The following is a 14009-nucleotide window of genomic DNA, read 5'->3' as shown; positions in this document are numbered from 1 at the left end:
TATTAGTAGAGAGCATTTATACCAGTTGCTCATCAAGTTATAGTGCCAGATACTAGTTATTAGTAGAGAGCATTTATACCAGTTGCTCATCAAGTTATAGTGCCAGATACTAGTTATTAGTAGAGAGCATTTATACCAGTTGTTTATCAAGTTATAGTGCCAGATACTAGTTATTAGTAGAGAGCATTTATAGCAGTTGCTCATCAAGTTATAGTGCCAGATACTAGTTATTAGTAGAGAGCATTTATACCAGTTGTTTATCAAGTTATAGTGCCAGATACTAGTTATTAGTAGAGAGCATTTATAGCAGTTGCTCATCAAGTTATAGTGCCATATACTAGTTATTAGTAGAGAGCATTTATACCAGTTGTTTATCAAGTTACAGTGCCAGATACTAGTTATTAGTTGAGAGCATTTATACCAGTTGTTTATCAAGTTATAGTGCCAGATACTAGTTATTAGTAGAGAGCATTTATAGCAGTTGCTCATCAAGTTACAGTGCCAGATACTAGTTATTAGTAGAGAGCATTTATACCAGTTGCTCATCAAGTTATAGTGCCAGATACTAGTTATTAGTAGAGAGCATTTATACCAGTTGTTTATCAAGTTATAGTGCCAGATACTAGTTATTAGTAGAGAGCATTTATAGCAGTTGCTCATCAAGTTACAGTGCCAGATACTAGTTATTAGTAGAGAGCATTTATACCAGTTGTTTATCAAGTTATAGTGCCAGATACTAGTTATTAGTAGAGAGCATTTATACCAGTTGCTCATCAAGTTATAGTGCCAGATACTAGTTATTAGTAGAGAGCATTTATACCAGTTGTTTATCAAGTTACAGTGCCAGATACTAGTTATTAGTTGAGAGCATTTATACCAGTTGTTTATCAAGTTACAGTGCCAGATACTAGTTATTAGTTGAGAGCATTTATACCAGTTGTTTATCAAGTTATAGTGCCAGATACTAGTTATTAGTAGAGAGCATTTATAGCAGTTGCTCATCAAGTTACAGTGCCAGATACTAGTTATTAGTAGAGAGCATTTATACCAGTTGTTTATCAAGTTATAGTGCCAGATACTAGTTATTAGTAGAGAGCATTTATACCAGTTGCTCATCAAGTTATAGTGCCAGATACTAGTTATTAGTAGAGAGCATTTATAGCAGTTGCTCATCAAGTTATAGTGCCAGATACTAGTTATTAGTAGAGAGCATTTATACCAGTTGTTTATCAAGTTATAGTGCCAGATACTAGTTATTAGTAGAGAGCATTTATACCAGTTGTTTATCAAGTTACAGTGCCAGATACTAGTTATTAGTAGAGAGCATTTATACCAGTTGCTCATCAAGTTACAGTGCCAGATACTAGTTATTAGTAGAGAGCATTTATAACAGTTGCTCATCAAGTTATAGTGCCATATACTAGTTATTAGTAGAGAGCATTTATACCAGTTGTTTATCAAGTTATAGTGCCAGATACTAGTTATTAGTAGAGAGCATTTATACCAGTTGTTTATCAAGTTATAGTGCCAGATACTAGTTATTAGTAGAGAGCATTTATACCAGTTGTTTATCAAGTTATAGTGCCAGATACTAGTTATTAGTAGAGAGCATTTATACCAGTTGCTCATCAAGTTACAGTGCCAGATACTAGTTATTAGTAGAGAGCATTTATAGCAGTTGCTCATCAAGTTATAGTGCCATATACTAGTTATTAGTAGAGAGCATTTATACCAGTTGTTTATCAAGTTATAGTGCCAGATACTAGTTATTAGTAGAAAGCATTTATACCAGTTGTTTATCAAGTTATAGTGCCAGATACTAGTTATTAGTAGAGAGCATTTATACCAGTTGTTTATCAAGTTATAGTGCCAGATACTAGTTATTAGTAGAGAGCATTTATACCAGTTGTTTATCAAGTTATAGTGCCAGATACTAGTTATTAGTAGAGAGCATTTATAGCAGTTGCTCATCAAGTTACAGTGCCAGATACTAGTTATTAGTTGAGAGCATTTATACCAGTTGCTCATCAAGTTATAGTGCCAGATACTAGTTATTAGTAGAGAGCATTTATACCAGTTGTTTATCAAGTTATAGTGCCAGATACTAGTTATTAGTAGAGAGCATTTATACCAGTTGTTTATCAAGTTATAGTGCCAGATACTAGTTATTAGTAGAGAGCATTTATAGCAGTTGCTCATCAAGTTATAGTGCCATATACTAGTTATTAGTAGAGAGCATTTATAGCAGTTGCTCATCAAGTTATAGTGCCAGATACTAGTTATTAGTAGAGAGCATTTATACCAGTTGTTTATCAAGTTATAGTGCCAGATACTAGTTATTAGTAGAGAGCATTTATACCAGTTGTTTATCAAGTTATAGTGCCAGATACTAGTTATTAGTAGAGAGCATTTATAGCAGTTGCTCATCAAGTTATAGTGCCATATACTAGTTATTAGTAGAGAGCATTTATACCAGTTGCTCATCAAGTTACAGTGCCAGATACTAGTTATTAGTAGAGAGCATTTATAGCAGTTGCTCATCAAGTTATAGTGCCAGATACTAGTTATTAGTAGAGAGCATTTATACCAGTTGTTTATCAAGTTACAGTGCCAGATACTAGTTATTAGTTGAGAGCATTTATACCAGTTGTTTATCAAGTTATAGTGCCAGATACTAGTTATTAGTTGAGAGCATTTATACCAGTTGTTTATCAAGTTACAGTGCCAGATACTAGTTATTAGTAGAGAGCATTTATAGCAGTTGCTCATCAAGTTACAGTGCCAGATACTAGTTATTAGTAGAGAGCATTTATACCAGTTGCTCATCAAGTTACAGTGCCAGATACTAGTTATTAGTTGAGAGCATTTATATCAGTTGCTCATCAAGTTATAGTGCCAGATACTAGTTATTAGTTGAGAGCATTTATACCAGTTGTTTATCAAGTTATAGTGCCAGATACTAGTTATTAGTTGAGAGCATTTATACCAGTTGTTTATCAAGTTACAGTGCCAGATACTAGTTATTAGTAGAGAGCATTTATAGCAGTTGCTCATCAAGTTACAGTGCCAGATACTAGTTATTAGTTGAGAGCATTTATACCAGTTGTTTATCAAGTTACAGTGCCAGATACTAGTTATTAGTTGAGAGCATTTATACCAGTTGTTTATCAAGTTATAGTGCCAGATACTAGTTATTAGTTGAGAGCATTTATAGCAGTTGCTCATCAAGTTACAGTGCCAGATACTAGTTATTAGTTGAGAGCATTTATACCAGTTGTTTATCAAGTTATAGTGCCAGATACTAGTTATTAGTTGAGAGCATTTATACCAGTTGTTTATCAAGTTACAGTGCCAGATACTAGTTATTAGTAGAGAGCATTTATAGCAGTTGCTCATCAAGTTACAGTGCCAGATACTAGTTATTAGTAGAGAGCATTTATACCAGTTGTTTATCAAGTTACAGTGCCAGATACTAGTTATTAGTTGAGAGCATTTATACCAGTTGTTTATCAAGTTACAGTGCCAGATACTAGTTATTAGTAGAGAGCATTTATAGCAGTTGCTCATCAAGTTATAGTGCCAAATACTAGTTATTAGTAGAGAGCATTTATACCAGTTGTTTATCAAGTTACAGTGCCAAATACTAGTTATTAGTAGAGAGCATTTATAGCAGTTGCTCATCAAGTTATAGTGCCAGATACTAGTTATTAGTAGAGAGCATTTATACCAGTTGTTTATCAAGTTACAGTGCCAAATACTAGTTATTAGTAGAGAGCATTTATATCAGTTGCTCATCAAGTTACAGTGCCAGATACTAGTTATTAGTAGAGAGCATTTATAGCAGTTGCTCATCAAGTTACAGTGCCAGATACTAGTTATTAGTTGAGAGCATTTATATCAGTTGCTCATCAAGTTATAGTGCCAGATACTAGTTATTAGTAGAGAGCATTTATACCAGTTGTTTATCAAGTTACAGTGCCAGATACTAGTTATTAGTAGAGAGCATTTATACCAGTTGTTTATCAAGTTACAGTGCCAGATACTAGTTATTAGTAGAGAGCATTTATACCAGTTGTTTATCAAGTTATAGTGCCAGATACTAGTTATTAGTAGAGAGCATTTATACCAGTTGTTTATCAAGTTATAGTGCCAGATACTAGTTATTAGTAGAGAGCATTTATACCAGTTGTTTATCAAGTTATAGTGCCAGATACTAGTTATTAGTAGAGAGCATTTATAGCAGTTGCTCATCAAGTTACAGTGCCAGATACTAGTTATTAGTTGAGAGCATTTATACCAGTTGTTTATCAAGTTATAGTGCCAGATACTAGTTATTAGTAGAGAGCATTTATAGCAGTTGCTCATCAAGTTATAGTGCCAAATACTAGTTATTAGTAGAGAGCATTTATACCAGTTGTTTATCAAGTTATAGTGCCAGATACTAGTTATTAGTAGAGAGCATTTATACCAGTTGTTTATCAAGTTATAGTGCCAGATACTAGTTATTAGTAGAGAGCATTTATAGCAGTTGCTCATCAAGTTACAGTGCCAGATACTAGTTATTAGTTGAGAGCATTTATACCAGTTGTTTATCAAGTTATAGTGCCAGATACTAGTTATTAGTAGAGAGCATTTATAGCAGTTGCTCATCAAGTTATAGTGCCAGATACTAGTTATTAGTAGAGAGCATTTATACCAGTTGTTTATCAAGTTACAGTGCCAGATACTAGTTATTAGTAGAGAGCATTTATACCAGTTGTTTATCAAGTTATAGTGCCAGATACTAGTTATTAGTAGAGAGCATTTATACCAGTTGTTTATCAAGTTATAGTGCCAGATACTAGTTATTAGTAGAGAGCATTTATACCAGTTGTTTATCAAGTTATAGTGCCAGATACTAGTTATTAGTAGAGAGCATTTATAGCAGTTGCTCATCAAGTTATAGTGCCAAATACTAGTTATTAGTAGAGAGCATTTATACCAGTTGTTTATCAAGTTACAGTGCCAGATACTAGTTATTAGTTGAGAGCATTTATATCAGTTGCTCATCAAGTTACAGTGCCAGATACTAGTTATTAGTAGAGAGCATTTATAGCAGTTGCTCATCAAGTTACAGTGCCAGATACTAGTTATTAGTAGAGAGCATTTATACCAGTTGTTTATCAAGTTATAGTGCCAGATACTAGTTATTAGTAGGGAGCATTTATACCAGTTGCTCATCAAGTTATAGTGCCATATACTAGTTATTAGTAGAGAGCATTTGGTGAACATGTCATTTATAAGACGAGGAATTGGTTACCACAGCCTTTGACTACTGATGGATGTCTCAGGTTATGTTTCTCAAGGATGCATCACACAGGCCTATGCATAGCCACTGTATCGCCATAGCTACTGCATAGCCACATTTACCATAATCAAGTTTCTATGATTTTTAGTTTTTAAATTAGAATTACATGTAAGTTGATTTAAATTTTATTGCCACAAGTTGATGGAATTGGCTTCAGTGGCAGCTGAAATACAATCTGGATACAGCGTTTAAACCACAAACTGGATCCAGCATGTTTCCAAGCATTGAAGGACACGGCGACGAGCCAATTTTAGACACATGGAAATGCAGGGCATGATGACACCAAGAAAAATACTTAACCACACACACCATCTTACACAATAACTAAAAGAGTGATGATTGAAACTTCTAGTAAACAGGTGGGGCAACTCACCAGCAGCAGTTTTTAACTCATTGATTCGATTCTTGTTTAGCCTCGGAGCTGCCTCTCGATGCCTGACCACACGTTGTCCTTCGTACATTCCGGTATTACTTGTAACAGTTACACCAGCGCAGGTTCCATAGAGGTCGACAACAGCGTATATACCTACAGAAACCAAAGACTCATCATATGTTTGCAAAGCAGATACTTAATAGCTGGTGTATTTACCATTGTGTAGCTAAGTATGACGAACTAAAATGTTCCCAATGCAGGAAGTCGCCGAGCTCGTTGTAGCTTCATGGCTAGAACATAGGCTTTTTGCCAAGCTGTACTTGTTTGGTAGAAACTTATTCTTCACTCCACTTACCAGGCAGCTCTAAAGCAAGTAGTGAAGTCAATGCTACATCAGTCTACCAACTAAAACAGGGGTCGGCAAGAGCTTTAGGCTACTAGGCAATTTCGAGGAGACAAGAAGAAGCGCTAGGCTGGAGAAAATAAGGTGACCAAAAATCGGTTGGAAACGTGTTTTTTTTAAATGGAAACTTCATGAAAATCGACTGAAGAAACACCCAACAACAGAATGTCGCTTTGATGCTTGTCGGCGAGCTTGTTCTTATAAAATATCGTCGAAAAAAGCTGCTCCCACAAATATAGGTTTTCAAACATAGCACTCACGCACTTAGCATGGACTAACAATAATGAGACCTTACCGCGCGGTGATTTAACAGTAGAAAAATCTGGTAAGAAAAAAAATTTAGATGGGAGTATCTCGAAAGCTTGCAGTTCAACAAACTTGGAGTTGCACATCAATGGAAGTGTCGTCGCAGGCTCCAGAGACAACACAACGCAATCATCAACTGGGTTCAACGCAATCATCACAACGCAATCATCCGCACAGCAACTGGGTGCATGAAAGACTTGCCTCTGATGTCTGGTCTTGGATACTCACCAACAACTGCTTTTAGGGCAATTGTTTCTGAAAAAACTGCTACAAGTCCGTATGGCCAGATGCATTTAAAACAATCAACGAGCAATTAGGCCGGACTGGAATACCGGCTAAGTCATATCTCACCTAAATGTCAGAGTTTGCCAACCCCTAAGCTAGAAACAATGTCTGTAAGAACTGATTGTAACCTAATGGTATCTCAGGGGAACAGAGAATATCCCTCAGGGTTGAGTGTAACCTAATGGTATCTCAAGGGAACTAAGAATATTTGTCAGGGTTGATTGTAACCTAATGGTATCTCAAGGGAACAAAGAATATCTGTGAGAGTTGATTGTAACCTAATGGTATCTCAAGGGAACAACGAATATCTGTGATTGTTGATTGTAACCTAATGGTATCTCAAGGGAACAAAGAATATCTGTGAGAATTGATTGTAACCTAATGGTATCTCAAGGGAACTAAGAATATCTGTGTGAGTTGATTGTAACCTAATGGTATCTCAAGGGAACAAAGAATATCTGTGAGTGTTGAGTGTAACCTAATGGTATCTCAAGGGAACAAAGAATATCTGTGAGTGTTGATTGTAACCTAATGGTATCTCAAGGGAACTAAGAATATCTGTGAGTGTTGAGTGTAACCTAATGGTATCTCAAGGGAACTAAGAATATCTGTGAGAGTTGATTGTAACCTAATGGTATCTCAAGGGAACAACGAATATCTGTGAGAGTTGATTGTAACCTAATGGTATCTCAAGGGAACAACGAATATCTGTGAGAGTTGATTGTAACCTAATGGTATCTCAAGGGAACAAAAAATATGTCAGGGTTGATTGTAATCTAATGTTATCTCAATGGAACAAAGAATATCTGTCAGGGTTGAGTGTAACCTAATGGTATTTCAGGGGAACAAAAGGTCTCTTATACACTTATTAGCCGTTTAGTAGGTCTTTTGTGATTTCCCTAAGTTTGTTAATCATTCCTATCATCATTGTGATTATTTCTACTAGTATTCTGGCAGTTCGGTGTATTGTGAGAGATCGTCCTGTGCAATAAGTATTTGCACAACTATTATGAAATGCAGAGGTGGTGGCGTAGCGCAGATGGTAGTATGCATGCCTCTAAGCCAAATGTAGAAGTTCAAATCCTGTGCAATGCAATAAATCTTTCCCCAACATCCAGCAGTATATTCAATATATGAACAAAGTTCTTATTATAGTAAGAATTCTTCAATGTGATGATGCTGATACAAATACAATCATATAAAAACCAGCAACACATGGTTAAGTTCTCATGTTCTCCACAATATACTCACAACGGTTGCTAGGATACTGTAACGACTTCACAGTTATCGCTATGCTATTCCAACATAAAAATATTTTAAGAATAAATGCCTAAATATTATAGACTGGTGGAAATAGTGATCGGTTCAGTACATATAACATATATGTAATATGTACTGAACAACATATAACAATATAACATATACGTAATATGTACTGAACAACATACATGCAACATGTACGAAAAAAAGTTGAAATAAAATGAACAATTAAAATGTTGCACTTATCTGTTAGTTATTTGTTGATCTACTACCGGGCAATAATCAGGTAGATGACTAACAGTATAGCAGATAAGTACATGTGTTTGCTTAGTCATTTTATATTGCTCTAATAACAACAGTAGCCTCTACCTTTAGTTTTACTATTAGAGCTGGTAAGTGACAGTATTTTAATAGATGGAGATATGTGGTGTCTTGAGGTGCTAACTTCAAAACACTACGCATCATTCATAAGGTAAGATAGGTGCTAGAGAGAAGCCATTCATCGTTATGCACTGAACACCAAAAGATGCACCTCATAGAGTAACTCCATGAATTGTTATCAATGTTCTATAATGTTCCTGTCATAATGTTTACTCGTTAGACTTACCTATGTCTACTGTTAGACTTACCTATGTCTGCTGTTAGACTTACTTATGTCTACTGTTAGACTTACCTATGTCTACTGTCAGACTTACCTATGTCTACTGTCAGACTTACCTATGTCTACTGTTAGACTTACCTATGTCTACTGTTGGACCTACCTATGTCTACTGTTGGACTTACCTATGTCTACTGTTGGACTTACCTATGTCTACTGTTAAACTTACCTATGTCTACTGTTAAACTTACCTATGTCTACTGTTAGACTTACCTATGTCTACTGTTAGACTTACCTATGTCTACTGTTAGACTTACCTATGTCTACTGTTAGACTTACCTATGTCTACTGTTGGACTTACCTATGTCTACTGTTGGACTTACCTATGTCTACTGTTAGACTTACCTATGTCTACTGTTAGACTTACCTATGTCTACTGTTAGACTTACCTATGTCTACTGTTAGACTTACCTATGTCTACTGTTAGACTTACCTATGTCTACTGTTAGACTTACCTATGTCTACTGTTAGACTTACCTATGTCTACTGTTAGACTTACCTATGTCTACTGTTAGACTTACCTATGTCTTCTGTTAGACTTACCTATGTCTACTGTTGGACTTACCTATGTCTACTGTTGGACTTACCTATGTCTACTGTTAGACTTACCTATGTCTACTGTTGGACTTACCTATGTCTACTGTTGGACTTACCTATGTCTACTGTTGGACTTACCTATGTCTACTGTTGGTCGTTAGCGCATCAGGGCCGTATGTGTGCAAGTGAAACAAGTAAAACAAATTGTGAAACAAGTAAAACTTCAAATGAACTTGAGTATAGGATAGAAGAGATAAAAGGAACTTACTGTACTATAATGTAGGAGTGTTAACAGTGTTAACATTGATACGACTATTCATTAGAGTATGGCACACTCTCACACGATACTTCATTTACTATTCACTGACTTCTAGAATTGCACATGTAGCCTTGGAGGCTAACAATAAATTCAGGTACAAATAAGTATCAGCTAGAGTTGACCACCATCCTCTGCTAAAAGCATAATGACACAAGAGATGACAACTAATTTATATGCATAGACTCGTCCAGCTAGACGCGATACTGAGTGATCTACTCCATATTGTAAACTCACAGTTGGGAAGACCAGTGCAGGCTGGACCCTGATCGACTCCGTTGAGAAAGAAATGCAGACAATTATCACTTGTAACAAGGATACCGATCCTAGACCCAGTCTCCAACTGCTCCAAGTCACAATTGTAACGAGACCGCGCCATACTCCCTTCCTGTAAAAGAAATTTTTGCTCTGATAATCAGGCCTTTTAAACGGAGATACGGAGTGTAAGATTATTCCAGCTTGCTTAGCACCAATCCAGCCTATTAACAGGGAACGAAAGCGTAATAACATTTTTTCTCCAATATATTTTTTGTATGTATTTTATATACATATATTTTCAGCCTCTCTGTCTGTCTATCCTAGCCTGTCTTGAAAAACTGTTGTTTTTGCGGAGTTGTCCCCTGTCGAGCAGGCGAGCAACACAACAGCTTGTCACAAGACATACTGCACCTGATGCATCAGCTGCACTTATAGGGAGTTGTTCTCTTCCGCCTATGCGGCTTGGTTGCGATGTTATGCCCGTCACTCCATTGGTAATCATAACGAATTTCGCGCAAAAATTTACGTAGAAAAAATAAGGTTATAACGTTTAACCAGCGACCAGTCTCTGCGGTAAACTTTAGTAGAACTTGAGAACTTAGGCAACAACTAAGCATGTCGTTATTAGTGCGCTCAGTCAGTTTTATTTCTATTTTTGCATCAGTTAGTTTTATTTGTTCTTATGGATTTTATTTTCAATTTAATTTATTCTTAAGTTCTACTAAAGTTTACAACAGAGACTGGTCCTTGGTTAAATGTTGTAATCTTTTTTTTTACATAAATCTTTGCGCGAAATACGTTATGATTACCAATGGAGCGACCGCCATAACATCGCAGCTAAGCCGCATAGACGGAAGAGAACAACTTCCTCTCAGTGCAGCTGATGCATCAGGTGCAGTACGTTTTGTGACAAGCTGTTGTGTTGCTCGCCCGCTCGACGGAGGAAAACTCCGCAGAAAAGACAGTTTGTCAAGACAGGCTAGTCTATCCGTGCTTACCCATCTGGTTAGCCAATCCCTAATCTGTTAATCCAATGTCTACCATTTGCCAACTCATCTGTCAACCTGCCTGCCTAACCATCTGCCAATTTGTCTGCATGTCCGTCTGCCTACCCTGTCAACTCATCTGTCTACTTGTATGCCTATTCGTTATACGACGGTATATCTATATATATATATATATATATTTCTCAAAGTTGGTCATCGTTGTATATGTCCAGCTATAGCTATTCAAATCTTGGAATAAACAATTCATAAGGAAAAAGATTTGACCGCGGTTCCTCTCGTTTGCCAGTCCGACTGTCTTACTCATAGATATAGTAAACCCTATACTAGGGTTTACTATATCTATGGTCTTACTAATTAAGCCACAGAGCTTGATTGATTCACTAGGCAATATATGTCGCTATATGGAAGCAAATAGGCTAGCGCTTTTGGTCATGACGTAAAGTCCTAGCATAAATCCGTAGAATCCGTAGCTCTTATTAGTACGCTTACTCAAATTTTCCTTTGGAAATGCGCCAGGCTAATAGCAAGTGGCAGGCAGCTCTCCTTACCTCTCATTGTTTATAAGCTGACTTTTAATACCCGGGCAACGCCGGGTAGCACAGCTAGTTCATTTATATCTATCAATCTTTCCATCTAATTGTATGTCTCGCGTTTATATTTCCGTCTGTCTGTTGTCTATGTTTCCGCCAGTTGTCTAGTATGAGTGTCTATTGTCTGTATGTCCGTATCTTGTCTGTATGTTCATATCTTGTTTATATGTTCATCTGTTGTCTATATGTATGCCTGCACATTCATTTTACTGTCCATTTATCTATATTTTAGTTTATCTTCATGTCGGTCAATTATTCCACTGTTCTTTATAAACACATGTTGTTATAATAATTCAAGAGCTCCTGAACATTAACATCTAGCATACAAACTCAAAAGACTTTGTTTGCGGCGTAGAAATGCATAGAATATCTATACCTGGACAATTGAGCAACCTGAGAGTATCCATGTTCCAGGTAAAGTTAAATCTGACATGGTGGGGGGAAAGTCAAGTGTATCAGGATTGAGAGTTGTCACGCCTAGCAAGGAAAAGGAAACAATAGTAATTCATGCATTGGACTTCTAGGAATTAGCGTCAGGCTGACCAAAACCACAATAAAAGTTTGGTGAAGGAATTTTAAAAACATTACACAATAGTAAATTTTCCATATCTTTATTTATACTAACACTAATCTCAGATTTGCTTTTATAGGTCGGCAAATGCTGCTGACTTGACATTTTTATTGCAGCCTTAACAATACTTGAAATGGGCACCTATAGATACAAACTAAGTGAATGTCGGGCGTTGCCCGGGTGATATAAAAGTTTTTGGGCAGAACATTTATTTTAATTTAAAAAATACATTTACCATTGCAACTTTTAAACTTTATAGCATCAAAGTGTTTTTGTGCAGTTCAAATGAAATGAGTAGAAAAAATAAAACTGTAAAAGTTTTCAAGCAACTGTAACTTTAAAATTTCATATCATGAAAGAAGTGCTTTGTTGAAATAAATTAACAGGAGCAAAAAAACTGTAAAACTATGAAATCATTAACAAGTAATAGCTATATATAATCTGTTTAGCTATGATTACAATAAAAAATTACTTGGTTTACGATTATATGATTTTATTTCGTTTCATAGTTGGCATCATAAGGCGAAAATATCGTTATGGCCGTATAGAGTGGTATAGGAACCCATAGTAATTATCTAATGTAATCACTGCCTGGTAAAAACCATCACTCAAAATAGTAACAAAACAAAATGTTAACCTTAATAAGTATAGTTACCCACAATAAATTTAGTGGAAGTTGTATGTATATAGCAGTATAGTAATTTCACAGTATAGCAATGTCACAGTATAGTAATATAGCAGTCTAGTAATATAACGGTATAGTAATATCGAATTATAATAATATAGAAGTATAGTAGTATAGAAGTATAGTAATATAGAAGTATAGTAATATAGAAGAAAAGTAATAGAGCAGTATAGTAATATAGAAGTATAGTAATATAGAAGTATAGTAATATAGCAGTATAGTAATACAGCAGTATAGTAATATAGAAGTATAGTAATATAGGAGTATAGTAATATAGCAGTATAGTAATATAGAAGTATAGTAATACAGCAGTATAGTAATATAGAAGTATAGTAATATAGCAGTATAGTAATACAGCAGTATAGTAATATAGAAGTATAGTAATATAGAAGTATAGTAATATAGCAGTATAGTAATACAGCAGTATAGTAATATAGAAGTATAGTAATATAGAAGTATAGTAATATAGAAGTATAGTAATACAGCAGTATAGTAATATAGAAGTATAGTAATATAGGAGTATAGTAATATAGCAGTATAGTAATATAGAAGTATAGTAATACAGCAGTATAGTAATATAGAAGTATAGTAATATAGCAGTATAGTAATACAGCAGTATAGTAATATAGAAGTATAGTAATATAGGAGTATAGTAATATAGCAGTATAGTAATATAGAAGTATAGTAATACAGCAGTATAGTAATATAGAAGTATAGTAATATAGCAGTATAGTAATATAGCAGTATAGTAATATAGAAGTATAGAAGTATAGTAATATAGAAGTATAGTAATACAGCAGTATAGTAATATAGAAGTATAGTAATATAGAAGTATAGTAATATAGAAGTATAGTAATATAGCAGTATAGTAATATAGAAGTATAGTAATATAGCAGTATAATAGTAATACAGCAGTATAGTAATACAGCAGTATAGTAATACAGCAGTATAGTAATATAGAAGTATAGTAATATAGAAGTATAGTAATACAGCAGTATAGTAATATAGAAGTATAGTAATATAGCAGTATAATAGTAATACAGCAGTATAGTAATACAGCAGTATAGTAATACAGCAGTATAGTAATATAGCAGTATAGTAATATAGCAGTATAGTAATATAGCAGTATAGTAATACAGCAGTATAGTAATATAGAAGTATAGTAATATAGCAGTATAGTAATATAGAAGTATAATAATATAGAAATATAGTAATATAGAAGTATAATAATACAGCAGTATAGTAATATAGAAGTATAGTAATATAGAAGTATAGTAATATAGAAGTATAGTAATATAGAAGTATAGTAATACAGCAGTATAGTAATATAGAAGTATAATAATACAGCAGTATAGTAATATAGAAGTATAGTAATATAGAAGTATAGTAATATAGCAGTATAGTAATATAGAA

General features: G+C 34.7%; 1 protein-coding gene across 1 annotated transcript in view; it reads right to left on the bottom strand.

The window, feature by feature from the left end:
• The window catches only part of LOC137404607 (neuralized-like protein 4), a 129947-nt gene that overhangs the window by 68602 nt on the left and 47336 nt on the right, over positions 1–14009 (bottom strand). The window contains exons 12-14 of the mRNA XM_068090827.1: positions 11717–11817; positions 9723–9873; positions 5721–5873 (exon numbers count right to left, since the gene is read on the bottom strand). Coding sequence (XP_067946928.1) covers positions 5721–5873; positions 9723–9873; positions 11717–11817 — 405 coding nt within the window. The remainder of the gene's footprint in view (positions 1–5720; positions 5874–9722; positions 9874–11716; positions 11818–14009) is intronic.

Source organism: Watersipora subatra, chromosome 9, assembly GCF_963576615.1.
Source record: "Watersipora subatra chromosome 9, tzWatSuba1.1, whole genome shotgun sequence".
Lineage (NCBI taxonomy): Eukaryota > Metazoa > Bryozoa > Gymnolaemata > Cheilostomatida > Watersiporidae > Watersipora > Watersipora subatra.
The sequence above is the reverse complement of the archived record's forward strand: the minus strand, read 5'-3'. Positions and strand labels throughout refer to the sequence as shown.